This window comes from Antedon bifida, chromosome 9, assembly GCF_963402885.1.
Source record: "Antedon bifida chromosome 9, ecAntBifi1.1, whole genome shotgun sequence".
In the NCBI taxonomy this organism is placed as follows: Eukaryota; Metazoa; Echinodermata; class Crinoidea; order Comatulida; family Antedonidae; genus Antedon; species Antedon bifida.
Genome location: NC_136234.1, coordinates 19905550 through 19930430, shown reverse-complemented (window position 1 = coordinate 19930430; position 24881 = coordinate 19905550). Strand labels below are relative to the sequence as shown.

At 32.5% G+C, this 24881-nt stretch overlaps 5 protein-coding genes across 6 annotated transcripts; 4 read left to right on the top strand and 1 right to left on the bottom strand.

The window, feature by feature from the left end:
* Positions 1 to 507: 507 nt before the first annotated feature.
* On the top strand, positions 508 to 2417 carry LOC144852078 (uncharacterized). Its single transcript, XM_078709773.1, has 4 exons — positions 508 to 536; positions 699 to 936; positions 1088 to 1150; positions 1737 to 2417. Exons 2-4 carry the CDS (start codon positions 739 to 741, stop codon positions 1857 to 1859), a joined length of 384 nt encoding a protein of 127 aa, XP_078565899.1. The 5' UTR covers positions 508 to 536; positions 699 to 738; the 3' UTR covers positions 1860 to 2417.
* Positions 2418 to 3271: 854 nt separating this feature from the next.
* LOC144852995 (cystatin-1-like) lies at positions 3272 to 4393 on the top strand. The gene is made up of 3 exons (XM_078711048.1): positions 3272 to 3485; positions 3896 to 3970; positions 4301 to 4393. Exons 1-3 carry the CDS (start codon positions 3273 to 3275, stop codon positions 4391 to 4393), a joined length of 381 nt encoding a protein of 126 aa, XP_078567174.1. The 5' UTR covers position 3272.
* An 841-nt stretch (positions 4394 to 5234) lies between these two features.
* On the top strand, positions 5235 to 6866 carry LOC144852652 (uncharacterized). Its single transcript, XM_078710577.1, has 3 exons — positions 5235 to 5491; positions 5900 to 5977; positions 6423 to 6866. Exons 1-3 carry the CDS (start codon positions 5312 to 5314, stop codon positions 6531 to 6533), a joined length of 369 nt encoding a protein of 122 aa, XP_078566703.1. The 5' UTR covers positions 5235 to 5311; the 3' UTR covers positions 6534 to 6866.
* A 789-nt stretch (positions 6867 to 7655) lies between these two features.
* LOC144852644 (U7-hexatoxin-Hi1a-like) lies at positions 7656 to 8986 on the top strand. The gene is made up of 4 exons (XM_078710568.1): positions 7656 to 7898; positions 8293 to 8424; positions 8779 to 8878; positions 8968 to 8986. Exons 1-3 carry the CDS (start codon positions 7692 to 7694, stop codon positions 8875 to 8877), a joined length of 438 nt encoding a protein of 145 aa, XP_078566694.1. The 5' UTR covers positions 7656 to 7691; the 3' UTR covers position 8878; positions 8968 to 8986.
* Positions 8987 to 15743: 6757 nt separating this feature from the next.
* Positions 15744 to 24807, bottom strand: LOC144851652 (WD repeat-containing protein 20-like). 2 transcript variants are annotated; one of them, XM_078709216.1, is made up of 5 exons: positions 24562 to 24807; positions 23715 to 23900; positions 21922 to 23109; positions 20235 to 20301; positions 15744 to 19236 (listed from the first exon to the last, which is right to left on the bottom strand). In XM_078709216.1, exons 1-4 carry the CDS (start codon positions 24805 to 24807, stop codon positions 20245 to 20247), a joined length of 1677 nt encoding a protein of 558 aa, XP_078565342.1. In that variant the 3' UTR covers positions 15744 to 19236; positions 20235 to 20244. The 2 variants fall into 2 exon arrangements, with proteins under 2 accessions (XP_078565342.1, XP_078565343.1); XM_078709217.1 differs by lacking the exon at positions 20235 to 20301.
* Between the last annotated feature and the right edge of the window lie 74 nt (positions 24808 to 24881).

Genomic DNA, 24881 nt, shown 5'->3' with positions numbered 1-24881 from the left:
TCTATTTCTCATGTGTAGTAGAGCGTTTCTTTGATTGAATAATTGTGTTTGTACTATTATTACAGCAAGTTCAGTTCAGATTTTCAGTAAATTGAAAAAATGTGACAGCAAAGTTAGGCCTAACAATGGTTTATTCAAATTCAAAACACTGTAACTAATCCCTCACTATTCAACTATTAAACTGTAAAATGGATTGCGTGATATGAAAATGGATTGATAGCAAAACTTAATAAAGATACGTTGTAGTCTGAATATTAGGTATTTATGGTATGCTTAAGCGGAGTATTTTTGTAATGTTCCACTTAAAATGTTTACAATGAAATATTTTTGTTTTGAAAATCGTTCAAATCGTGTACCAACAATTAAGCTAGCAACAAAACATTCATTTTCCAACAATGATGAAATTCCATGGGAGTAAAATACTAGGGCTGTTTGCTTTGTCTTATTTTTTTACCGTGGGTGAATAGTTAAACCAGCCTACACTGACATTTAGAACAAACGCTACTGTGACAGTAGAGGAAAAGCGACACTACCAAGTGACAGAAGAGATTGAGCAAACGCTACCAAGTGACAGAAGAGATTGAGCAAACGCTACCAAGTGACAGAAGAGATTGAGCAAACGCTACCAAGTGACAGAAGAGATTGAGCAAACGCTACCAAGTGACAGAAGAGATTGAGCAAACGCTACCAAGTGACAGAAGAGTTTGAGCAAACGCTACCAAGTGACCGTAAATCAAGATGGCTATTGTTTGGTGTTTGCTGTTGTCGTTTATTTACCAGGCTAGTTGTATGCCATTAAGTGGAAAAGAAGTCGTGTCTAATCCCCAAGAAGATGCCTCTATTTATTTAATTTATGGACCTGCAATTCAATGCTTGATTGATTCAGAAAACGCAGGAGAGACCTGCATACCTGCCATCACTAAGGCCACTAAACAGGTAGGTCGGTTATGTTGAATCCCATGTTAAATAATAATAATAACAATATCTTTAAGGAGTACTGATTTATTTGGATTATTGGAGCTTTTGCGAAGTTTTTTCCATGACAGTTTTTTCCTATAATTTAGTAATGACCGTATTCTGCTTGTAGATTGTACAAGGAACTCGTTACGAGTTGTATCTTGATTTGAACCAAGATTACGGGTGCACAAGGGTAAGTTTATTTAACGGCCGTTCACACACAGCAATATAGTAAGTCCAAACGATATTGAAATGATGGAGCTTTGGGACAGAGTGGTTGGGGTGACGCTTGTTACTCTACTGGGAAGCAACGAAAGGACGTAAACGCAACGCAAGAAAGTTGATACGAATGAACTGTCGCTTTTCAATGGTCAACTCGCTTGCGTTGCGTCACGTCCTTGCGTTACGTCTTAGTGAGAACCAAGCTTAAGTGATTTGACCAATCACAAGTGATGGATTATTCCAACTGTCGCTTGTCATTGGTCAACTCGCTTGCGTTGCGTCACGTCCTTGCGTTACGTCTTAGTGAGAACCAAGCTTAAGAGATTTGACCAATCACAAGTGATGGATTATTTGAACTGTCGCTTGTCATTGGTCAACTTGCTTTCGTTACGCTTATGGGGTTTACTTGTTAAATTACGAAATGAAGTCCGACCATCAAATCTTTTCTAATTTTTGAATTATCAAGGCGACCTAAAAGTTTCACGTCGAACTCTCATGCCAACATATACCCATATACCTGTTACTGTACGCTTTTGATATATTATTTTCAATTACAGACAACGGATTGCTATGTGACTGTGTGGAACAGACATGCAGACCAACTGATTGACTGTGAATGCCAAGCTCCAAGCACGGCTCGAAGGCTGTTGGATTATTTGCTTAGTTTCCAGAAAGCATAGGCTTTGGTTGATGTTATAATACGTGTACTATTGTGCGCAGAGTGACCTGTAATTATACAGAAATTGTTGTTTCCTCTTGTCCATCCAGTAGACAATATTATATTTTTTTATTGCACAAATTGTGTATCTTAAACCTATGACCAGTTTGGTACCTAAAATGTTATCGTCAAATTAAAATGTCGCAATCAAAAGCTCCCCCAGTAATGTATATAAGCACCGTAAATATACCAACTGTAAGGTCATAATATTTTTACACTACGATCGTTTTAACATTGAAAAAAAAATGTTGCGCCCTATATACGTACGCAGAAAAGGATAATTTCAAATTTTAGTTTATTTTATTTAAAACTTAGGCCTACTCCGCTTAATACAATGGTAGATTTTGAGATGAGTCTGTGCGAGATATTAGATTGTGGCCCCCGGCCCGATGAGGTAGCTGGCTAGAACTATAGCACCTTTCGCTCTACTCTGCAGTAAAGTAGTAAAAAGACGCATTTTAGGCCTTATTTAGTTTTTAGTTACTACCAATGTAAATAAACTGATCAGATTGAAAAAATACTACATTACATATTATGTATAAGTCGTTGGTTTTGTTCTTTACGCATACAAAACAAGGAACACACTAGCTTCGGTTTACAATATATCGGCTTAGTGACGTCAGACGTTGACAACAACATTTGTCTATTATAATAAACAATTTCTGTGATGGCGCTGTGTAATTATTCGTATTATAAGTGTGAATACGTATAAGGAAATACAGTGTACACTTTTTCCTATTGTTCATTATGTGTTTGGGTTCCAGACGGAGTTTGGACTTAATATTAGTAAAAAGATAAATATTTTTGCACATATGGCGTTTCATGCGTATACTAGACAAAATTCGGAACGTCGACTGGTGGACCAGGGAAGAGTTGTAATTTAACTCTTCCCTGGGTGGACTAACTAAAAAGACAATAAATACAGCAAGTATAATGTTTGTGAAGTGAAGTGAATTTTCTCGTCGTACGTGGGATAACCCGGTTTTCATACATTACGTATTAGCATTGAATTCCGTGTCGGCAGTCAAACCCTGTGTGGGCATATCTAGTTTATTTTTTGACTTCTTAATTTGTCATTGCGTGAGCCATAAACTCTTTCTGTTCTCAAAAGTTTGTTAAAATTATTCACTTTTTGTCCTTTTTTGTCACCAGATTCATGGTCGTCTTTTTTTATGTGCTTTTTCTAATCATTGTCATAATTATTTAAAATTCTATACAACTTAATCTTCTTTTGTCAACCAAATCTATTATCTATTATTTTCATTTCGTCAGCTGTTTGACATTTACCAATAACAAGAACTATAATTATTGTATTAATCAGTCTGTTTAGTATGCCAGTGTTGGCATTTTTGCTCATTAGTATTGCTAGATAAATATGGCAAGTTTCGTGCTCCTTCTGTTATTGGTGAATCCGTTTTGCTTTACTACTGTTAGTAAAGCAATGGGCATTGGAGAAGTACAGCCGGCCGATAACAATGACGTTAAAGAAGCCATGGCCTTTGCAATTGAGGCAATCAATTTAAAGGAAGCATCGTCGTTGGACACAGCGAAATACAAAGTTGTTGACATTTTTGCAGCCACTAAACAGGTAAATACAACATAACGACGTTGGTGTAGGCGAAAGGCATGTGAACTGCAGATCGATGATTTCCATCGAGAACATACTACACAATGATAATCATTTGAACGCTTATTATTTTTTACTTCTGTTTGCATTGATCTTTTTACCTTTGATTGCAAATGTGTTTGTTTCATAACTATTCACATGGAATTACAATTCGATCGATAACTATAAGCAGGAAGTTGTAGTTTCAACTCCCTGCTATAAGTATATTCGGCTATGTTGAGTGTATAAACTTCACAACCGGATTCATAATAAACTAACTAGTAATTTGTACAAGCGATTAGCTAAGCGTAATAAAAGACAAAACTTGTATTTGTTCGTACAATTTTAAAAAACACACAACTATCAAAAACCAATATATTGTTGTTTTCCAGGTAGTAGAAGGAATGCTTTACCGTATCGAGTTTCAAGCGTGTATTACCAAAAATTTATGCGAATGGAATGTCCCTGTAAGTCGAGCTCGTTGTTCTAATGTTCACCACTTCCGTACATTGTGGCCAGAACAAAAAAAAGGAAAGGAAAAAAAACTTAATAATGGGAAATATTCCTCAAATTTTTTTTTTCAGAATTATGCCAGATTATGCTAGTTTTCCTAAAATTAGCCTAAGCCTATCATAAATGCAAGATAGCATAGGTATGTTAGATTTGACCACTATGCTACTGTATGGAATGGAAGTTTACATTAGTTCCATGAATTAAACTATTTTCTGAACTGTTCACATGACCTTTTGTGTTTTCTTTTTTAAAAATAATTTTACAAAATTTATTTTGTATTACAGATGAAAACTTGCAACGTGGCTGTTTGGGAGAGAATGTGGCTTACACCTCCTAATGATAATGTGCTACTAGAATACAACTGCAGCCCTCTTTAGTAAAATTATGACACTTTTACTACGTTCGTGTTTTTCCTTAGTGGGTGTTTCGCACATTTATTCTTTCGTCATTCACATAATAATTTCCATATTTCACTCATTTTTAGACCACTCCACTTTTATGTAGGTAAATAATCTTTTAAACAGCTAAATTCAGTCGTACTTTCACTTATAACATCGCTAGCTTGTTATATTAGTATACCGAAATCGGTCTCACCACCAATCCTGCTTAATTCCTACTGGTAGGCCTAATAAGTAATAGGCCTACGGGCGCGAAATATTACACAATATTTGTTTTCATTAATTACATTTTGGAAAAGGTATCATTAAATCAAAAAGATCACCTACAATTCGTCAAAGTGTAATTACAAACGAACGAAACAAAATATTGGTCAAAGGCGCGGAGTGCTAAAAAGTTTGGTCCAATTGACCAGACCTCTCACAGTGGTGGCGCCAGCGGGTGGGGACAGGGCCCGTGGAGAGATGCCACCCCTCCCCCATCGGGGAGGATTGACAAAGTATTTCCTGATAAAAGTAAAACCCTACTGAGAGTGTGCACAATCAAGGATGTTCATCTTTAAAAGCGAGTTTCTAGGGACTCTGGCCGGACCCGTTTGACAACCACGGCCAATGGATGCTATTATTTATCCAAACAAAGAGAGATATATCCACTTTTTGACCCGTGTTATTGAAAGGAAACGTAAACACATCGATCGTGGATTAAAATAATTTTCGGCACGTAAAACTGAATCAATTAATAAATTAATGATAATGAAACCGAGGTGTGTTTGTCGTACAATACAAATTTAATTAAAAGAGAAGCTAATTTGAATATTTATAGAATTACTCGTTTATATAAAACCTGGTGTCGTGTGATGTCCAGCAGACTGTAGACATTCCGTTAAATTGAGAGAGAAAATGGCCAAGTTGTTGCTGTTACTGTTTTTGGTAAATTCGTTTTTGGTGGCTTCTGTCACATCGAAGAATGAAATCAACGGTGATATTGTAAACAAGATGAGATTTGCAATTGAAACAATCAATAAAAACGAATCGCCAGAAAAGTACATATTTTCCAAGATTACCTCGGTCACTGAACAGGTAAGTTAATATTGAGGCACGTTAGACCTGCTGCTAAAACTATAAGTGAGTACTGTTAAGCAGCCTAAAACTGTCCTCAAACAAATTTAAGCGGCGGATCGGGCCTACTTGAAGATAGAGCCGAACAATTATAGAGCTGGAGCTGCGGGGCCAGCATTCTAGTGGATATTGAGGATGTTGTCCATTAGAACAGATGATAGTTTTGTTAATTTATATGTTAGCATATTGATCGAAACGTCGAGAAACTCAACAGTTCTGTTCAGAACTAATATACGTTCTGTACCGCAAACTTATATCAACGTTATTATTGTTAGTTATTGTTATTTTCCACATTAAAACAGGATAGGCTGAAACATATTTTAGGCATACAATATGAAAATCATCATTATTTTAATAATTATTTTTCAGGTTACATCTGGAACTCTTTACAGTTTTGTCTTTGAAGCTTGTTATACCAGCAGCAAGATGTGTTCCGATGATGACGATGTAAGTATATGAGCACCTTTGCCGTATATTGAAATGCATACGCCATGTCTGGACTATCAAACTATAGTGTATGATGTGCCCAAATATGCTAGTGATATGACATCATCGTTTACATATATAAGCACATCACATGTTTGTGCCGCATAAAGTTTGATAGTGTAGACATCAGGTTTTTATGTAATTCTAGAGTTTTCAAGGATGTTGCATACGAAAAAATGCCAATATTACGACCCTTTCATGATGCAACAAATTGATCCTATATATCAACACTGTTATTAATTGCAAAGACACTTGTTAATATGACCGTTTGTTACCGTCTTCATAGAAAATATTCCACATTCTTTCCTCTCATAACTAAATGCAAAATTTGTTCTTACATGGTATCATTGCCAGCTGTTTAATTATGTTTTCCATACAAATTATTAACTTATTTTTTGTATTGCAGATAAAAACGTGCAATGTAGAGTTGTGGGAGAGAGTATGGTTGGCAGATGAGGCTAGGAGGAGGATCGTTCAAAATTTCGACCACTGCAATCCTACTGATAATAACGAGTAGTACTCTATTTCTAAGATGTGTGGCGCCTACGTGTAAAATATGGAATAATATCTATAAAGATTATGTTATTGTTGTCGTTACCGTCGTTTTCGTCACTGTCGTTGTCGTCACTGTCGTTGTCGTCACTGTCGTTGTCGTCACTGTCCTTGTCGTCACCGTCGTTGTCGTCACCGTCGTTGTCGTCACCGTCGTTGTCGTCACTGTCGTTGTCGTCACTGTCGTTGTCGTCACTGTCGTTGTCGTCACTGTCGTTGTCATCTTTGTCGATAACAATGTTGAAATCAATCACAATAATTAATTATCAAGTTAATTGGATATGAATTTATAAAATGTTGGTTAAATATAATGTTGATTGATATTTTAATGGTTTAAATTGTTTTATTTATTATTTTGCATTATTTTATTATTATTTATACAGGCAAAAGATACATTTTACAAAATATAATACAAATCTACAAATTAAACAAACACGACGCAAGAAGAAAATATAAAATCATAGTCACTAGCTGCCGGGAAAGCACAAAAGCAGCCTAAGCCACTGTCAAATTATGTGTGTACCTCCAACAATTGTTGAAAGATAAATCATCTTTGTTGATCTCCTATCTTTGTCTTACTCTACTCTTTTGTCAGTTGACTTGTATTAGCTCTTCAAGTTCCTCGCTTTTTATATGCGAGTAGAGAAGTGGTAACAGTGTTCAAAATGTTTACGTGACAATCGGTACAAAGCAAACAAAACCGTATTTTATTTCAACAGCCAGTTTAACAACAAGAATAATAATATGTTTGCCTCCCTCTATTAAAAAATGTATCCTAATAATATTATAACTTATACATAATTATTAATCTTTCAGAATCGTCCATTATGATTTTTTTTTTAATATTAAATTAAAATCATTTTACGAATACTCTTGATTTTATATAACATTATAACATAACATTTACAGTAGCATTCAATTTTATGCAGAGTTATTTATTTGAAACAAAATTGTTATTTTATAACTTGAAAAAATTCATATAAAAGTAACAACAACAAATTTTAGTACCTATGCGATAGTGTAGTAAACCAACATTCAATGTAATTAAACACACTTGTTTGTTTTCGTTCATTAAGTAGCCTATATTGATCACGTCCAGTAGGCCTTCAAAATAGCGAGAAACATGACTAAAACTTTGGTTTTATCGTTGTTATTTTATTGTATTTGCCTTGGTAATTTTACTATGATGGGCGGAAGAGAAACTGTGGCTAATCCTAATCAGTCTGATTTGATTAGAAGAATCTCGAGGTTTGCAACTGAGCAAATAAACGCAAAAAGTAACTCGCTATATGCAATGAGGTGCACCAACATCATCTCGGCTGCTACCCAGGTAAGAGAGTTACATTGTGGCCAAACAACTTTATAGGCCTACAAAGTGGGGTTTTGAGACTCTTTACTTTAGTGAAGTAAAGAGAAGATTCCAAGATAGGAACTCGTAACAGTTCTTTGATCTTATGTCTGGCACATCGTGTGTTTTTTTGTCAAATAAAGTTTGATAGTGTAGATAGAGTTAGAATCAGATATATTATAATGAAATGTTAGTCTTCTGGTCCACATAAACCTGTAGGCCTACAGCCTGTAAAGAAACGATGCGAGGTCACAATATTAGTTTTGTTTTTTCTGAAAGTATTCTGGAATTATGCATAACAAATTTGTGAATAGTGGTAATGAAATCGGTTTTAATGTAATTTTAATACTTTTGTTATGCTTCTATTAATTTCCAGGTTGTTGCTGGAATTAATTACTTTTTAACTATTGAACTGAGCCCGACTGTATGCAAGTTGAACACAGGGAAGTTAAGTAATCTAAACGTTCAGAAGTGTAAACTACTGACTGGACCACGAGCTGCAACCATGGTAAGTTAAAGCGAGTACCGGTGGTAAGCGCTCAAACTAAATAATAGTCTAACATTGAAAGTAAGACACAAGAGCCCCTCCTTTGGATAAGTGTCATTCTCAAATATAGGAACCTCATACAGTACAAGTACAATAATGCTTCTATGATTGTGCCATTCCTCTATTCACACCAAAGTAGGCCTATTGTACTTTGAGTTCCCTAAACCATTTAGGTTCACCATCTACCTTATACGGTATTCACTGGACACTTCTATGCCATGTCATGTACATTATTTATGTATGGTACGAAATCTTCATACCATAAGATCACCTTTAAAACTATAAACCATACAAATGTGATCCTTTTTTTTACAGGATTTGACTTGTACAGTACAAGTGTATGAGCGAGCATGGGAACATCTAATAAAACTGGTGGATTTTAACTGTCACCCAACTTATAGAGGGAGTACATAGAACCACAGAAATGCCATTATCATTTTTTATTTAATTTTTACTTTATTTTGTTATTTTGTTTATTCCATATAAGAGGAAGTACGTAGTAGACTACCACAGAAAACGCTAAATATAATGTTTTCTTGTTTTTTCTTTTCATTCCGTACTTGAATGTTCGACTTGAATTAAACAGATATTTTACATAATGTTTTGAAATTACAACATGTGTGATGTTTGAAGAAACTGTTTTTCCAAAAATGGCCAAAATATCATGTTTTTAAAAATCCATTTTTATGCGATAATATTGCTTTATATGATCATACACCATCTTATAGTGCCATAGAAACCATTTATGTCGAAAAATAAAAGGGTCGAAAATTGGCCATTTTTGGAAAATATCCCTGTACTATAGTAAGGGATTTTTTCGAAAAATGGCCAAAATATCAGTTTTTAAAAATCAATTTTTATGCGATAATATTGCTGTATATGATCAAACACCATCTTAAAGTGCTATAGAAACCATTTATGTCGAAAAATAAAAGGGTCGAAAATTGGCCATTTTTGGAAAATATCCCTGTACTATAGTAAGGGATTTTTTCGAAAAATGGCCAAAATATCAAGTTTTTAAAATTCAATTTTTATGCGATAACATTGCTGTATATGATCATACATCATCTTATAGTGCCATAGAAACCATTTATATCGAAAAATAAAAGGGTCGAAAATTGGCTATTTTTGGAAAATATCCCTGTACTATAGTAAGGGATTTTTTCCAAAAATGGCCAAAATATCATGTTTTTAAAAACCCATTTTTATTTGATAATATTGCTGTATATGATCATACATCATCTTATAGTGCCATAGAAGCCATTTATGTCGAAAAATAAAAGGGTCGAAAATTGGCCATTTTTGGAAAATATCCCTTTACTATAGTAAGGGATTTTTTCCAAAAATGGCCAAAATATCATGTTTTTAAAAACCCATTTTTATGCGATAATATTGCTGTATATGATCATACATCATCTTATAGTGCCATAGAAACCATTTATGTCGAAAAATAAAAGGGTCGAAAATTGGCCATTTTTGGAAAAAATCCCTGTACTATAGTTCAGGGATTTTTTCGAAAAATGGCCAAAATATCATATTTTTTAAAATCAATTTTTATGCGATAACATTGCTGTATATGATCATACATCATCTTATAGTGCCATAGAAACCATTTATGTCGAAAAATAAAAGGGTCGAAAATTGGCCATTTTTGGAAAAAATCCCTGTACTATAGTAAGGGATTTTTTTTCGAAAAATGGCCAAAATATCATGTTTTTAAAAACCCATTTGTATGCGATAATATTGCTGTATATCATCATACATCATCTTATAGTGCCATAGAAACCATTTATGTCGAAAAATAAAAGGGTCGAAAATTGGCCATTTTTAGACAAAATCCCTGTACTATAGTAAGGGATTTTTTCCAAAAATGGCCAAAATATCATGTTTTTAAAAATCCATTTTTATGCGATAATATTGCTGTATATGATCATACATCATCTTATAGTGCCATAGAAACCATTTATGTCGAAAAATAAAAGGGTCGAAAATTGGCCATTTTTGGAAAATATCTCTGTACTAGGCCTATAGTTCAGGGATTTTTTTCGAAAAATGGCCAAAATATCATATTTTTAAAAATCAATTTTTATGCGATAACATTGCTGTATATGATCATACATCATCTTATAGTGCCATAGAAACCATTTATGTCGAAAAATAAAAGGGTCGAAAATTGGCCATTTTTAGACAAAATCCCTGTACTATAGTAAGGGATTTTTTCCAAAAATGGCCAAAATATCATGTTTTTAAAAATCCATTTTTATGCGATAATATTGCTGTATATGATCATACATCATCTTATAGTGCCATAGAAACCATTTATGTCGAAAAATAAAAGGGTCGAAAATTGGCCATTTTTGGAAAATATCTCTGTACTAGGCCTATAGTTCAGGGATTTTTTTCGAAAAATGGCCAAAATATCATATTTTTAAAAATCAATTTTTATGCGATAACATTGCTGTATATGATCATACATCATCTTATAGTGCCATAGAAACCATTTATGTCGAAAAATAAAAGGGTCGAAAATTGGCCATTTTTGAAAAAATCCCTGTACTATAGTAAGGGATTTTTTTCGAAAAATGGCCAAAATATCATGTTTTTAAAAATCAATTTTTATGAGATAATATTGCTGTATATGATCAAACACCATCTTATAGTGCTATAGAAACCATTTATGTCGAAAAATAAAAGGGTCGAAAATTGGCCATTTTTGGAAAATATCCCTGTACTATAGTAAGAGATTTTTTCCAAAAATGGCCAAAATATCATGTTTTTAAAAACCCATTTTTATGCGATAATATTGCTGTATATGATCATACATCATCTTATAGTGCCATAGAAACCATTTATGTCGAAAAATAAAAGGGTCGAAAATTGGCCATTTTTGAAAAAATCCCTGTACTATAGTAAGGGATTTTTTTCGAAAAATGGCCAAAATATCATGTTTTTAAAAATCAATTTTTATGAGATAATATTGCTGTATATGATCAAACACCATCTTATAGTGCTATAGAAACCATTTATGTCGAAAAATAAAAGGGTCGAAAATTGGCCATTTTTGGAAAATATCCCTGTACTATAGTAAGAGATTTTTTCCAAAAATGGCCAAAATATCATGTTTTTAAAAACCCATTTTTATGCGATAATATTGCTGTATATGATCATACATCATCTTATAGTGCCATAGAAACCATTTATGTCGAAAAATAAAAGGGTCGAAAATTGGCCATTTTTGGAAAAAATCCCTGTACTATAGTTCAGGGATTTTTTTCGAAAAATGGCCAAAATATCATATTTTTAAAAATCAATTTTTATGCGATAACATTGCTGTATATGATCATACATCATCTTATAGTGCCATAGAAACCATTTATGTCGAAAAATAAAAGGGTCGAAAATTGGCCATTTTTGGAAAAAATCCCTGTACTATAGTTCAGGGATTTTTTTCGAAAAATGGCCAAAATATCATGTTTTTAAAAACCCATTTTTATGCGATAATATTGCTGTATATGATCATACATCATCTTATAGTGCCATAGAAACCATTTATGTCGAAAAATAAAAGGGTCGAAAATTGGCCATTTTTGGAAAAAATCCCTGTACTATAGTTCAGGGATTTTTTTCGAAAAATGGCCAAAATATCATGTTTTTAAAAACCCATTTTTATGCGATAATATTGCTGTATATGATCATACATCATCTTATAGTGCCATAGAAACCATTTATGTCGAAAAATAAAAGGGTCGAAAATTGGCCATTTTTAGAAAAAATCCCTGTACTATAGTAAGGGATTTTTTCCAAAAATGGCCAAAATATCATGTTTTTAAAAATCCATTTTTATGCGATAATATTGCTGTATATGATCATACATCATCTTATAGTGCCATAGAAACCATTTATGTCGAAAAATAAAAGGGTTGAAAATTGGCCATTTTTGGAAAAAATCCCTGTACTATAGTAAGGGATTTTTTTCGAAAAATGGCCAAAATATCATGTTTTTAAAAATCTATTTTTATGCGATAATATTGCTGTATATGATCAAACACCATCTTATAGTGCTATAGAAACCATTTATGTCGAAAAATAAAAGGGTCGAAAATTGGCCATTTTTTTAAAAAATCCCTGTACAGGGATTTTTTTCGAAAAATGGCCAAAATATCATATTTTTAAAAATCAATTTTTATGCGATAATATTGCTGTATATGATCATACATCATCTTATAGTGCCATAGAAACCATTTATGTCGAAAAATAAAAGGGTCGAAAATTGGCCATTTTTGGAAAAAATCCCTGTACTATAGTTCAGGGATTTTTTTCGAAAAATGGCCAAAATATCATATTTTTAAAAATCAATTTTTATGCGATAACATTGCTGTATATGATCATACATCATCTTATAGTGCCATAGAAACCATTTATGTCGAAAAATAAAAGGGTCGAAAATTGGCCATTTTTGGAAAAAATCCCTGTACTATAGTTCAGGGATTTTTTTCGAAAAATGGCCAAAATATCATGTTTTTAAAAACCCATTTTTATGCGATAATATTGCTGTATATGATCATACATCATCTTATAGTGCCATAGAAACCATTTATGTCGAAAAATAAAAGGGTCGAAAATTGGCCATTTTTGGAAAAAATCCCTGTACTATAGTTCAGGGATTTTTTTCGAAAAATGGCCAAAATATCATGTTTTTAAAAACCCATTTTTATGCGATAATATTGCTGTATATGATCATACATCATCTTATAGTGCCATAGAAACCATTTATGTCGAAAAATAAAAGGGTCGAAAATTGGCCATTTTTAGAAAAAATCCCTGTACTATAGTAAGGGATTTTTTCCAAAAATGGCCAAAATATCATGTTTTTAAAAATCCATTTTTATGCGATAATATTGCTGTATATGATCATACATCATCTTATAGTGCCATAGAAACCATTTATGTCGAAAAATAAAAGGGTTGAAAATTGGCCATTTTTGGAAAAAATCCCTGTACTATAGTAAGGGATTTTTTTCGAAAAATGGCCAAAATATCATGTTTTTAAAAATCTATTTTTATGCGATAATATTGCTGTATATGATCAAACACCATCTTATAGTGCTATAGAAACCATTTATGTCGAAAAATAAAAGGGTCGAAAATTGGCCATTTTTTTAAAAAATCCCTGTACAGGGATTTTTTTCGAAAAATGGCCAAAATATCATATTTTTAAAAATCAATTTTTATGCGATAATATTGCTGTATATGATCATACATCATCTTATAGTGCCATAGAAACCATTTATGTCGAAAAATAAAAGGGTCGAAAATTGGCCATTTTTGAAAAAATCCCTGTACTATAGTAAGGGATTTTTTTTCGAAAAATGGCCAAAATATCATGTTTTAAAAAATCAATTTTTATGAGATAATATTGCTGTATATGATCAAACACCATCTTATAGTGCTATAGAAACCATTTATGTCGAAAAATAAAAGGGTCGAAAATTGGCCATTTTTGGAAAATATCCCTGTACTATAGTAAGGGATGTTTTTCGAAAAATGGCCAAAATATCATGTTTTTAAAAATCAATTTTTATGCGATAATATTGCTGTATATGATCATACATCATCTTATAGTGCCATAGAAACCATTTATGTCGAAAAATAAAAGGGTCGAAAATTGGCCATTTTTGGAAAAAATCCCTGTACTATAGTAAGCGATTTTTTCCAAAAATTGCCAAAATATCATGTTTTTAAAAATCCATTTTTATGCGATAATATTGCTGTATATGATCATACACCATCTTATAGTGCTATAGAAACCATTTATGTCGAAAAATAAAAGGGTCGAAAATTAGCCATTTTTGGAAAAAATCCCTGTACTATCATAGTAAGGGATTTTTTTCCAAAAATGGCCAAAATATCATGTTTTTAAAAATCCATTTTTATGCAATAATATTGCTGTATATGATCTTATAGTGCCATAGAAACCATTTATGTCGAAAAATAAAAGGGTCGAAAATTGGCCATTTTTTGAAAAAATCCCTGTACTATAGTAAGGGATTTTTTTCGAAAAATGGTCAAAATATCATGTTTTTAAAAATCAATTTTTATGCGATAATATTGCTGTATATGATCAAACACCATCTTATAGTGCTATAGAAACCATTTATGTCGACAAATAAAAGGGTCGAAAATTGGCCATTTTTGGAAAAAAATCCCTGTACTATAGTTCAGGGATTTTTTTCGAAAAATGGTCAAAATATCATATTTTTAAAAATCAATTTTTATGCGATAATATTGCTGTATATGATCATACATCATCTTATAGTGCCATAGAAACCATTTATGTCGAAAAATAAAAGGGTCGAAAATTGGCCATTTTTGAAAAAATCCCTGTACTATAGTAAGGGATTTTTTTCGAAAAATGGCCAAAATATCATGTTTTTAAAAATCAATTTTTATGCGATAATATTGCTGTATATGATCAAAAACCATCTTATAGTGCTATAGAAACCATTTATGTCGAAAAATAAAAGGGTTGAAAATTGGCCATTTTTGGAAAATATCCCTGTACTATAGTAAGGGATTTTTTTCGAAAAATGGCCAAAATATCATGTTTTTAAAAATCAATTTTTATGCGATAATATTGCTGTATATGATCATACATCATCTTATAGTGCCATAGAAACCATTTATGTCGAAAAATAAAAGGGTCGAAAATTGGCCATTTTTGGAAAAAAATCCCTGTACTATAGTAAGGGATTTTTTTCCAAAAATGACCAAAATATCATGTTTTTAAAAATCCATTTTTATGCGATAATATTGCTGTATATGATCTTATAGTGCCATAGAAACCATTTATGTCGAAAAATAAAAGGGTCGAAAATTGGCCATTTTTGGAAAAAAATCCCTGTACTATAGTAAGGGATTTTTTTCCAAAAATGGCCAAAATATCATGTTTTTAAAAATCCATTTTTATGCGATAATATTGCTGTATATGATCATACATCATCTTATAGTGCCATAGAAACCATTTATGTCGAAAAAAAAAGGGTCGAAAAATGGCCAAAATACCAAGTTTTTAAAATTCAATTATTATGCAATAATATTGCTGAATATGATCATATATTGTTTTATTATCATCTTATAGTGCCATAGAAACCAGTTATGTCGAAAAATAAAAGGGTCTAAAATTGGCTATTTTTTCAAAAAACGAATCATCATAAATCATCATTGGAAGAAACAAAATATTATAAACACAAAAAAGAAACAAATTTTACTCATATTTCGCCCAAAATTTCTGATTTAATTAAATTCATCAGAAAGGAAAAATTGCAATTTATATTGCTTTTCTGAAAAGACATTCTTTATTTCCCTTTAAAAATAGTAGTAGTTAGAATTGACATACGATCGCTGTACAATATAAACACCGCACAGTAGAGAAGGTTTTCTCAACACAATAGTTGTGACGTCATTTCGTTACTAGTCGAAACTAACTTGTGTTTGTCTAATTTGCTAATAACTAATTCAGATTAATTAAATTAAAGGTGGTTTGTTTTGTACTAATATAGTTATTTATTTATATTTGAATATTTATATTTATGTTCATGGTATGTTCCTGGTATGTTCTTGGTATGCTCATGTCATGTTCTTGATACTCTATGTTCATGTTCTTGATACTCTATGTTCATGTTATGTTATGATACTGGATGTTCATGTTATGTTCATGATATGTTCATGAAATATTCATAGTATGTTTATGGCATACCATTTTCATTTTCACATTTCAATATGTTTTAAAAGAATTTAGCATTCAAATGTTAACATAACTTATTTGGCTTTGGTATGTGGATATCTATATTACTAAATCTCTTCTCTTTTAATATGCAATATAAACATATTGTTATTATGAATTCTTTAATTTTATTCATAATTTTACAAATTACAAATTGACCATCAATAATTTCTTGGAAACAAATAGAGTAGTAGCATATCATTAGTATTCATAAGTAAGTTATTTATATTTTTAAATATTCATGATTCTAGTTTTAAATAATTGTGAAAAAAATAAGGAATTACAGCTTATAAGTTATTAAAATTATTCAATTATAAATGTTAAGTATTTTATACAATGTTTGTCTGTTTGATTATAACAATCAAGGTAAAATATATAAAATAAACAAAATTATGTAACAACAGATTAGTTATAATATCTTACATTACATGATAAAGAATAAAAAATATCTATTAAACAACATATGTAACACTATTCTATATAATAAACAAATGTGTTGTTCCCCAATTATATATACCTATTATAAAATGGATTGGATGAACCGATAGAAAAATGTTCTAAATTTTATACAGTGATCACATTTTGAGTAAATAACTTTGAAAACAGTCATTTCAAAATAATTGACTAATAAAGAAAATTATAATTAATAAAAAGTATGTGTAACTCAGTAACGTAACTATATTAAAACAAATATGACTGATGCTTCTTATTAATGTTAGTTAATTAGCAACGCATTAAAGTTGTGCAGTAATTGATTGATATTACCAGTAGTAATGTTGCTTGATACAGTATCTGCAAATAATAATACTTAATAGTAATTCTTCTTCAGCAACTGTAGAAGATTTACTATTATTATACAGTAACATTACTGCAGTTGAACTAGTACATCACCAATAAAAAAATATAAAAAAATTTTAGTTTCAATACTGCTGAAACTTCAGTAGAATTGCCATAGTTACAATAGGCCTACTGTTAAAACTTCAGTAGAATTGACATAGTTACAATAGGCCTACTGTTGAAACTTCAGTAGAATTGACATAGTTACAATAGGCCTACTGTTGAAACTTCAGTAGAATTGACATAGTTACAATAGGCCTACTGTTGAAACTTCAGTAGAATTGCCATAGTTACAATACTGCTGAAACTTCAGTAGAATTGCCATAGTTACAATACTGCTGAAACTTCAGTAGAATTGCCATAGTTACAATACTGCTGAAAGTTCAGTAGAATTGCCATAGTTACAATACTGCTGAAACTCAGTAGAACAGCTAAGCAAACATGGCCAATAATATTTTGTACTACAATATCAAGATATGATTAAAGAGAAAACAAAATGTAGTCACTGGAAAGTAACCATAAAAGTTGCAAATTGGTTCCTAAATTAATTGTGACCTGGGATAATTCCATACATAATAAAGTACAATAATGTGATTAATTAACAGTAATTAGTACACCTAATAAAACACTCTTTAGGCTATCGTCAAACATATGGTCATTGAGTTCCAAGTATAAATGCAGAGAGGTACCAGCCACTCTTCACAAAATATCTTTACCTCAAGCAAGAAAACAATACTGCAGTAATTCCTACTATAGTAAATAATACTTCAGCAACTTCAATAGAATTACTGCAGTAATATAGAACTACTACAGTCACTGAAATTTCAATAAAATACAGTTGACTATAATACTAATAATAGTATTAGTAATCAAAAGCCTATAAAATATTTTCTCTGTTTTTTACATTGGGTGGTTTCTTTTATTTTTTGGTTGTTTAAACTTTAATCAATATTATATCAACATGATATTCAAGTTTGATTGTAAAGTGGAGGGGAACGCAGAAAGTGCAACACTAGCACCATTTCTATACAATTCCTATCTGTAGAATCTTTTGAAGCACTTCAGTTCAACAAGGAAAACAATGTTGAATGTCAGTTCTAATTTTGGTAAAATTTTCAACAAGAACAACAAACCACACAAATTACAAAACCTTTGCTTGGATTACAAAAAGGGAATCAGCTCAAAAGTTTAACAAATGTGTGACATATTTGTTACCTTATTCATAAGGTTGTGAAACCTCCCTAATAATATCTGTAATATCTATTCCTTCACTGTTTGATTTAAAATTATTCGTTTTTATTTGGTCAGATATTTTTATGCACAGTATACAGTTTAATTTTAACATCAATGATATATCCTTTGAGAACTAAACACTTTAATATAAAAAATACTAACTTGTTGTTATTTCTTTATACTTTCTGCATAGTTATTTATATATTAGCTGAATTTCAAATGTGGAAAAAAAAATGTTGTCATAGTGTACTGTAGTGTAAAGTGCAACTTACTAGACTAAAGAGAAACAACCTGGAATTACTGTACTGGTGCAACTATCTTAAAAGTACAGTACTCTGCCAGATTCTTATTTAAATTATTAAATGTATTATTATGCCTTTAATAAGATTGGCAAGTTTAAACCGCAGACACTAGTAAGACATAAATAGATATTTTAAAAATATTATATTTTTAACTGCATTTTAAAATTACAAAATTAACATGATTATTGTAGAAAGAAATTATTCCAGTCAGCCATACTTAATGGCTGACATTTTGTATCCAAAATAGATGTAAGTTTTCCCATTTCAGGCTACAGTATCTAAATTACAAATATCATGATTGAAGACAATTTTCTACCTCTTGACACCATTTTGTGTCCATCAACAATGACCTACAGTATATCAACTGATGTTTAGTACTGCAGTGTAAATACACAATTGATGGTTGCCATTTTGTGTCCAACTGCTGTACCGTATGATCATTGTATTCCAACATGTCATAATGATGTGTACAACTGGTATGGTCCCCATTTTGTGTCCAACAATTGTTGAAAACTTGCAGCCTCATCATCATTTATCTGCTGTGTTTATACTAAATAATAAAGTTAACTTTCAGACAACTGTTCCACCAGGCACTGATGTCGTAGGCTGCAGTAAACCCTATTTGTAAATCAAATCATAACATAATGTATAACTTTTAACTACATATGATTAAATTACAAGGAATATTTCAGTTTAATAAAGCACGCAATAAGCAATTAAAAGGTCGGTAAATGTTTAAAATTGAACTAAATTAGAAATTTCAAACCTACAATAAAATTAAGGTGTTTGATGAATTGGCTTATTTCTAGAATACATTTGAACAGAGTGCAAGTAAGTGAATAGAAAACAGTTAAGGAAATAAATATATTTTGATTGGAAGAACAGAAAAATAAAAATTATGATAAGTGCATAAAATGAAAAACCACAACCATTATGATTAAATAGCTTTTACTAATCTAAGGTAAGCATAGCGTGACTGCAACTCTGTTTAAATAAAATGTTTTTTAATGATTTGATGACTAATTAATAGGGCCAGGTTGTTCTAGTTTCCATCCCATCTTAGGCGGACAGATACTGTAAGGACAGCTTTGAGTTGAATTACCCTAGCTTGACTAGCAATACTTTACACCGCTTGGAGTGCATCAAAGCCTCCTAATATTGTATGGGTACTAGCTCTGGTTACAATCAGTTAGTACAGTATTCAGATTAAAACTGCTATGTCAGCTTAAATCTGAAAATAGGAAGGGGTGGGGGGGGGGGGGGGTGGTAGAGATAGCCTTTAACTGTAGATGCATATCCTCACACACAGTGGCGGATCCAGGATTATGAAATTGGGTCAAGGGTCAATTGAATTTGCCTATACCTCACCATATCGTTTTCAAGGTACTGTAGACAGAGGGTTCCACTAAAACACTATGTATTGTTCAATAAACACTCTATAAACTTGTCTGGAATTGATGATTGTAATCTGTACTCTACTGTACAGTCTGTATTTTAAGAATTTTGAATTGTGGAATCAAATAATAACACTCTATAGGTAGTAGGCAACAAAAAGAATATGTAGGAAAATAAATATAAATGGTATGAACGTCACTACTCAATTGAAAATACTATACCTCAATCTATTTAGGATTTCTCTGGTTGCGTATCCCCTCTGCCCATGAGATCGGGGGTAAGGTTGGGCTACACAATACAAAAAAAAAAGACCAAAAACAAAAAGGCTTACAATTAGTGATATTTTTTCATGCTATGAATTGGAAACAAATGCAGTGTGATTCAATGCCATGTGGACATTCAATGCCATGTGGACATTCAATGCCATGTGGACATTCAATGCCATGTGGACATTCAATGCCATGTGGACATTCAATGCCATGTGGACATTCAATGCCATGTGGACATTCAATGCCATGTGGACATTCAATGCCATGTGGACATTCAATGCCATGTGGACATTCAATGCCATGTGGACATTCTCTATTTTATTTGACAAAAAAAATTGTGCATTATTTGCATAATATTAATTAATACTGTAGCAGAAGTTACCTCCACAGAGATAGGAAAATGTGATTAATAATGTAGAAGATATTTTAATTTATCGAGTCAAGTAGAAACAGACATTTGGGGATTTCAGTAAAGCCTTGTTTGCACTGAAATTGAAGGATGGTAAATATAATCTTGTGGTAGGATGCATACTGTACATTTCCAGTCATACAGAACTGCATAAAATTTTGATTTTATTTTTTTTGTCAAATAAAATGTGAGACTTATCAAACAGACCAAAAGGAATTACATATGGAGTTCAAACATGCATGATTCTATACTAAACAATACACATACAAACAAGGCAATCTCAGCAATTTAAAAACGGCAGTCAAGAAGAATGCAATGAGGCATTTTACCCAACGTTTTGATTTTAAAAATTTCCTATTCCTAATCTAATTTTAGAACCAACTGTAAAGAAATCATTTTAGGGAAAGCGATCATTTTATGATGTACCACAGCACTAAATGTACACAGCTATTGAGTCTAAAAGTTATTCTAATCTGCTCATATGTTTTTCTGTGGAAAGAATGACTTTTTAACAGCTATGTATTTTAGTGGCGTAAAACGAATAGTCACTATTAATTGTGTTACCTTTGAAGTACTCTATGGAAGACTGTACACACAGTATGTTTTTGTTGTTGCTAGTGTTTTTTTTTACATTTTTTTTTTCAAATATACCTGTACTTTTATGGTCCAACCAGACTATGATTTTATAAATGTTAATTATTAGCCAACCACAACAGCTGTCAGATTGTTAGCCCACAACCAGTATATTAGAAGTATTATAATTAGTAATATTTTTGTTCTCAATCAACAATTTGTTTTGTATTTAATATTGCGCACACATTTCATTACAGATACTGTACCTCAGCTTTTGTAATGCTACAGTTAATATCTTTGTATTTGTTTGTAAATGATCAGTTATTTTATTTTATTTTTTGCTTTGTTTTATGGAAATGAGGTTTGTCTATAGTAGAGGAGAATAATTGATAACTGAGGTAGCATGCTTTTATATGAGGCCAAGCTTTAGTTTATATCTTTGGTGCAAAAAGAGGGCGGCATTGTATTATCACTGTGTACTCAATAAAATGACATACAGTAGAACCCCTCCTTTGGGATTCCCCTATTAAGGGATGCCCTTACTTACTGTACCCTTAAAAAATGGGGCATAAGACTGTGTGTAGCCTCTATTGAACACTTGATCAAGGCATCTTCACATTGGAAATGAATTTGAACTTAATGGAAAGGTCAACTTACCACTTTTCCCGGTCTTGCCCACGTACTAACAAAGCCTTCTTGACATGCAGTAACAATGCAGTCCTCTTTGAACATAAGCGATGTGACGCGCTCATGCGCGATTTTCTTCGTTATTAAAGGTTCAAGAATTATTAGTTCATCTATCCTAGGGCACATTGGAGTCCCGATTGCTTTGGCAGAATCTTCAATTATTTTTTGATGGATTTTACTAAGAATGTTCATTTTTTCTCCACTTTTGCTCGAAACCGATTCCTTTTTGCTTTTATCTTTATGCTTATCTCCGAGACTAAGTGTTGAGAATCTACTATGTACGGACCCACTGTCCGAATGATGACTAGTGTTCGTATTACTAGAGGATTTACCTTGCGGTGATAAACTATTTGTTTGCGCTATACTACCGGTTGGGAGCTGTGTGTTCGTTCGTTGTCTCGACAGAGACTGATTTTGTTTAAGTAAGTCTTCTGTAAACTCCCATAAGCATAGCTGAGTGTCCTGCGCTACCGAGCCAAACCGATATAGTACTGGTACAATTCCACCGTTACTTTGGATCGAATTACGAGATTGATTGCTAAATGTTCGCTCTCGTCGTGTAGCCGGTGATCGTTGATCCCGCGGCGATGTAAAATCATCTTCACTGCCCATAAAATCTTCGTGGTGATTTAATATTTCTGACGTAAATGGGTCAAAACATACATTTGTGACCCATGATTTATGACCTTTGCCCCTTGCAACTACACGCTTGTCAACAAATGACCACACGGTTACTAAATCATCCTCCCCTCCTACAACAACATATTTTGAATCAGGGCTCCAACTGACGCATTGTAATCCACCAAAATAGCTCTTCATTGAGCCTACTAAATCCATAGTATCGTAATTGAAAATCCTTAAAAAACCGTCCTGCGAAACTGTCGCTAAATATTTAACATCGGGCGAGAACGCAAACTCGTTGAGGGAGCCCTCACCCACTATCCAGCGAAACACTGGGTTGCGATTAGACTTTGTCTTGCATGTATAGATAGCATAGTCATCTCCGTGTTTCCATGTCTGGTATTGAGGGGGTGTGTTAAACGCTGGATGTTCCTTATTATAAACGTACAATTGTCCACTTGCATGACCAACTAGAAACATGTGTTCTGTACCAGGTACCCACTTTACACACGTCACTTTTGTTTTGTCAATAAGACGCTAAAAATAAAACACAACTTATTATAATTTTTTTTCAAACTTTAACTCATTAATTTTGATCGCATGCATGAGAGCCATAAATAATACACATATTAAATTTTGCCTGGCAGGTTTTGAATAATGATCAAAAGGACAGCTTGATCTCAACAGCATGTCCAGATTATACAATTTCGGAATTTTGGTTTTCGTTATTTTGGCACTGCATCAAAAAAGTTAATTTAAAAAAAAATAAATATGGCGATAGACAATGGAAAAAAATATGAAAATCTAGGGGAATTTTTATTTTCATCACAAACCATGACTTTCTGTTTATTAATGTAATAACTGTAGTCCCAACAGGGTCTAGCTTGAGGGAATTGTAATTTTAAACTTGAATTAATGTGACATGTTTCTGCATTTGTGATTAAAATATGGTGACAAAAGTTTACCGAAGGTGCGTTGTTAAGATTGGCATTTTCACAACAGCTATAAAAAAAATGTATTTATTTACAAAAATATTATGTATAAAGGACTGTTTAGTTTCTTGACATCGTCCTCAGGAGTGAGAATTTATCACCATACAAACCTTTATATAATAATATTATTATTATTATTTTAATAGTTACCTCATCATTGAATATCCTGCTAAGATCTTTCGTAACTGGGTCAATGAGTTGAACTTGGCCAGCGGAGAAGCCGATAAGCAATAATACACTGTTCTCGCTGGCTGTGAATTGATTCAGGTCATGGCACGTTGGTAGTGTTCCACCCTTGTACGTCCGTTTATCGATCGGTTTCGTTAAATCTGCAGCCTATAAGAACGAACAAAAAAATTGTAAAAGTCAGTTTATATTCACAATTCAGAATCTTTCCTCGTTTAAGGAAGGATTTTTCTAAGCAAAATAAATTGGACAATTCAATAGTTTGGTATTTATATATTTAAAATTATATTATAAGGTTTATCACAAATAACATGGGCGACGCATGGTTGATGGGGGGTAGAAATGGGAAAATACAATTTGTGTTTACATACAGAATGTTTTAATCAAGCTACACTACAGTACAGTATGTCTGCGATAACACATTATTATTATTCCTCCCTCGTCAATTCAATACTTGTTGTAAACAAGTAATACTAATACTAACCAAGTACTGCCACACACTGTCGGTACACCCAACCATGTAGCTAGAGGCGTAGATAGGCTAGACCTACAACCTAGCTACTAGGCCTAATACTAAGGCAAGCTAGGCTAGTCTAGGCCTACTGTAACTAGTGAATAAAACTAAAACTTAAAAGTAAAACTTAAAGAACACTACTAAATTAAAATAATAGTTAAATCTATATAGCAGCATAACCTAGAAATATATGGAACCAAAAATGTGGACCCTAAGTAAATAACTAGAAATTGGGGCACAAAGTTTTGATCTAGGCCTAGGCCTGTGTTTGGCCTAATATTTCAGGAGCTCGCCCACCTTCCGAACGCCTTTGTACAGGTAGAAGTAGAGCTCGCGTCCAACGTTGAAACATATTTTCTCGTTGGACCCGGATCCATCTTTAACTACAACAAACGAAACTTTTACAGGATGACAACATTGTACATTGTAAGGTGCTCTTGTGGGTCTTGAATATTCCGACAAAGTCATAAGTTTATAAAGGCCTTCCCGAGTTGTAAACTGTGTTTTGACTTCGTCCTTCCCAGATCCATCAGAGGCGGCCATGATGGATTTGCAATGATGAATAACCCGGATGTAATGTCAACAGTATAAAAAAAAGTACACGATCGATGGGTCAA

What these genes read in the sequence shown, in the direction of transcription:
- LOC144851652 (XM_078709216.1), bottom strand. Translation starts at nt 24,807, where the DNA reads ATGGCCGCCTCTGATGGATCTGGGAAGGACGAAGTCAAAACACAGTTT. An exon ending in TGTACAAAGGCGTTCGGAAG is followed by an intron (nt 23,901 to 24,561) that starts GTGGGCGAGCTC and finishes TCGTTCTTATAG; the next exon opens with GCTGCAGATTTAACGAAACC. An exon ending in GCAGGATATTCAATGATGAG is followed by an intron (nt 23,110 to 23,714) that starts GTAACTATTAAA and finishes TTTTATTTTTAG; the next exon opens with CGTCTTATTGACAAAACAAA.
- LOC144852644 (XM_078710568.1), top strand. Translation starts at nt 7,692, where the DNA reads ATGACTAAAACTTTGGTTTTATCGTTGTTATTTTATTGTATTTGCCTT. An exon ending in TCATCTCGGCTGCTACCCAG is followed by an intron (nt 7,899 to 8,292) that starts GTAAGAGAGTTA and finishes ATTAATTTCCAG; the next exon opens with GTTGTTGCTGGAATTAATTA. An exon ending in GACCACGAGCTGCAACCATG is followed by an intron (nt 8,425 to 8,778) that starts GTAAGTTAAAGC and finishes TTTTTTTTACAG; the next exon opens with GATTTGACTTGTACAGTACA.
- LOC144852078 (XM_078709773.1), top strand. Translation starts at nt 739, where the DNA reads ATGGCTATTGTTTGGTGTTTGCTGTTGTCGTTTATTTACCAGGCTAGT. An exon ending in TCACTAAGGCCACTAAACAG is followed by an intron (nt 937 to 1,087) that starts GTAGGTCGGTTA and finishes TTCTGCTTGTAG; the next exon opens with ATTGTACAAGGAACTCGTTA. An exon ending in AAGATTACGGGTGCACAAGG is followed by an intron (nt 1,151 to 1,736) that starts GTAAGTTTATTT and finishes TTTCAATTACAG; the next exon opens with ACAACGGATTGCTATGTGAC.
- LOC144852652 (XM_078710577.1), top strand. Translation starts at nt 5,312, where the DNA reads ATGGCCAAGTTGTTGCTGTTACTGTTTTTGGTAAATTCGTTTTTGGTG. An exon ending in TTACCTCGGTCACTGAACAG is followed by an intron (nt 5,492 to 5,899) that starts GTAAGTTAATAT and finishes ATTATTTTTCAG; the next exon opens with GTTACATCTGGAACTCTTTA. An exon ending in TGTGTTCCGATGATGACGAT is followed by an intron (nt 5,978 to 6,422) that starts GTAAGTATATGA and finishes TTTGTATTGCAG; the next exon opens with ATAAAAACGTGCAATGTAGA.
- LOC144852995 (XM_078711048.1), top strand. Translation starts at nt 3,273, where the DNA reads ATGGCAAGTTTCGTGCTCCTTCTGTTATTGGTGAATCCGTTTTGCTTT. An exon ending in TTTTTGCAGCCACTAAACAG is followed by an intron (nt 3,486 to 3,895) that starts GTAAATACAACA and finishes GTTGTTTTCCAG; the next exon opens with GTAGTAGAAGGAATGCTTTA. An exon ending in TATGCGAATGGAATGTCCCT is followed by an intron (nt 3,971 to 4,300) that starts GTAAGTCGAGCT and finishes TTTGTATTACAG; the next exon opens with ATGAAAACTTGCAACGTGGC.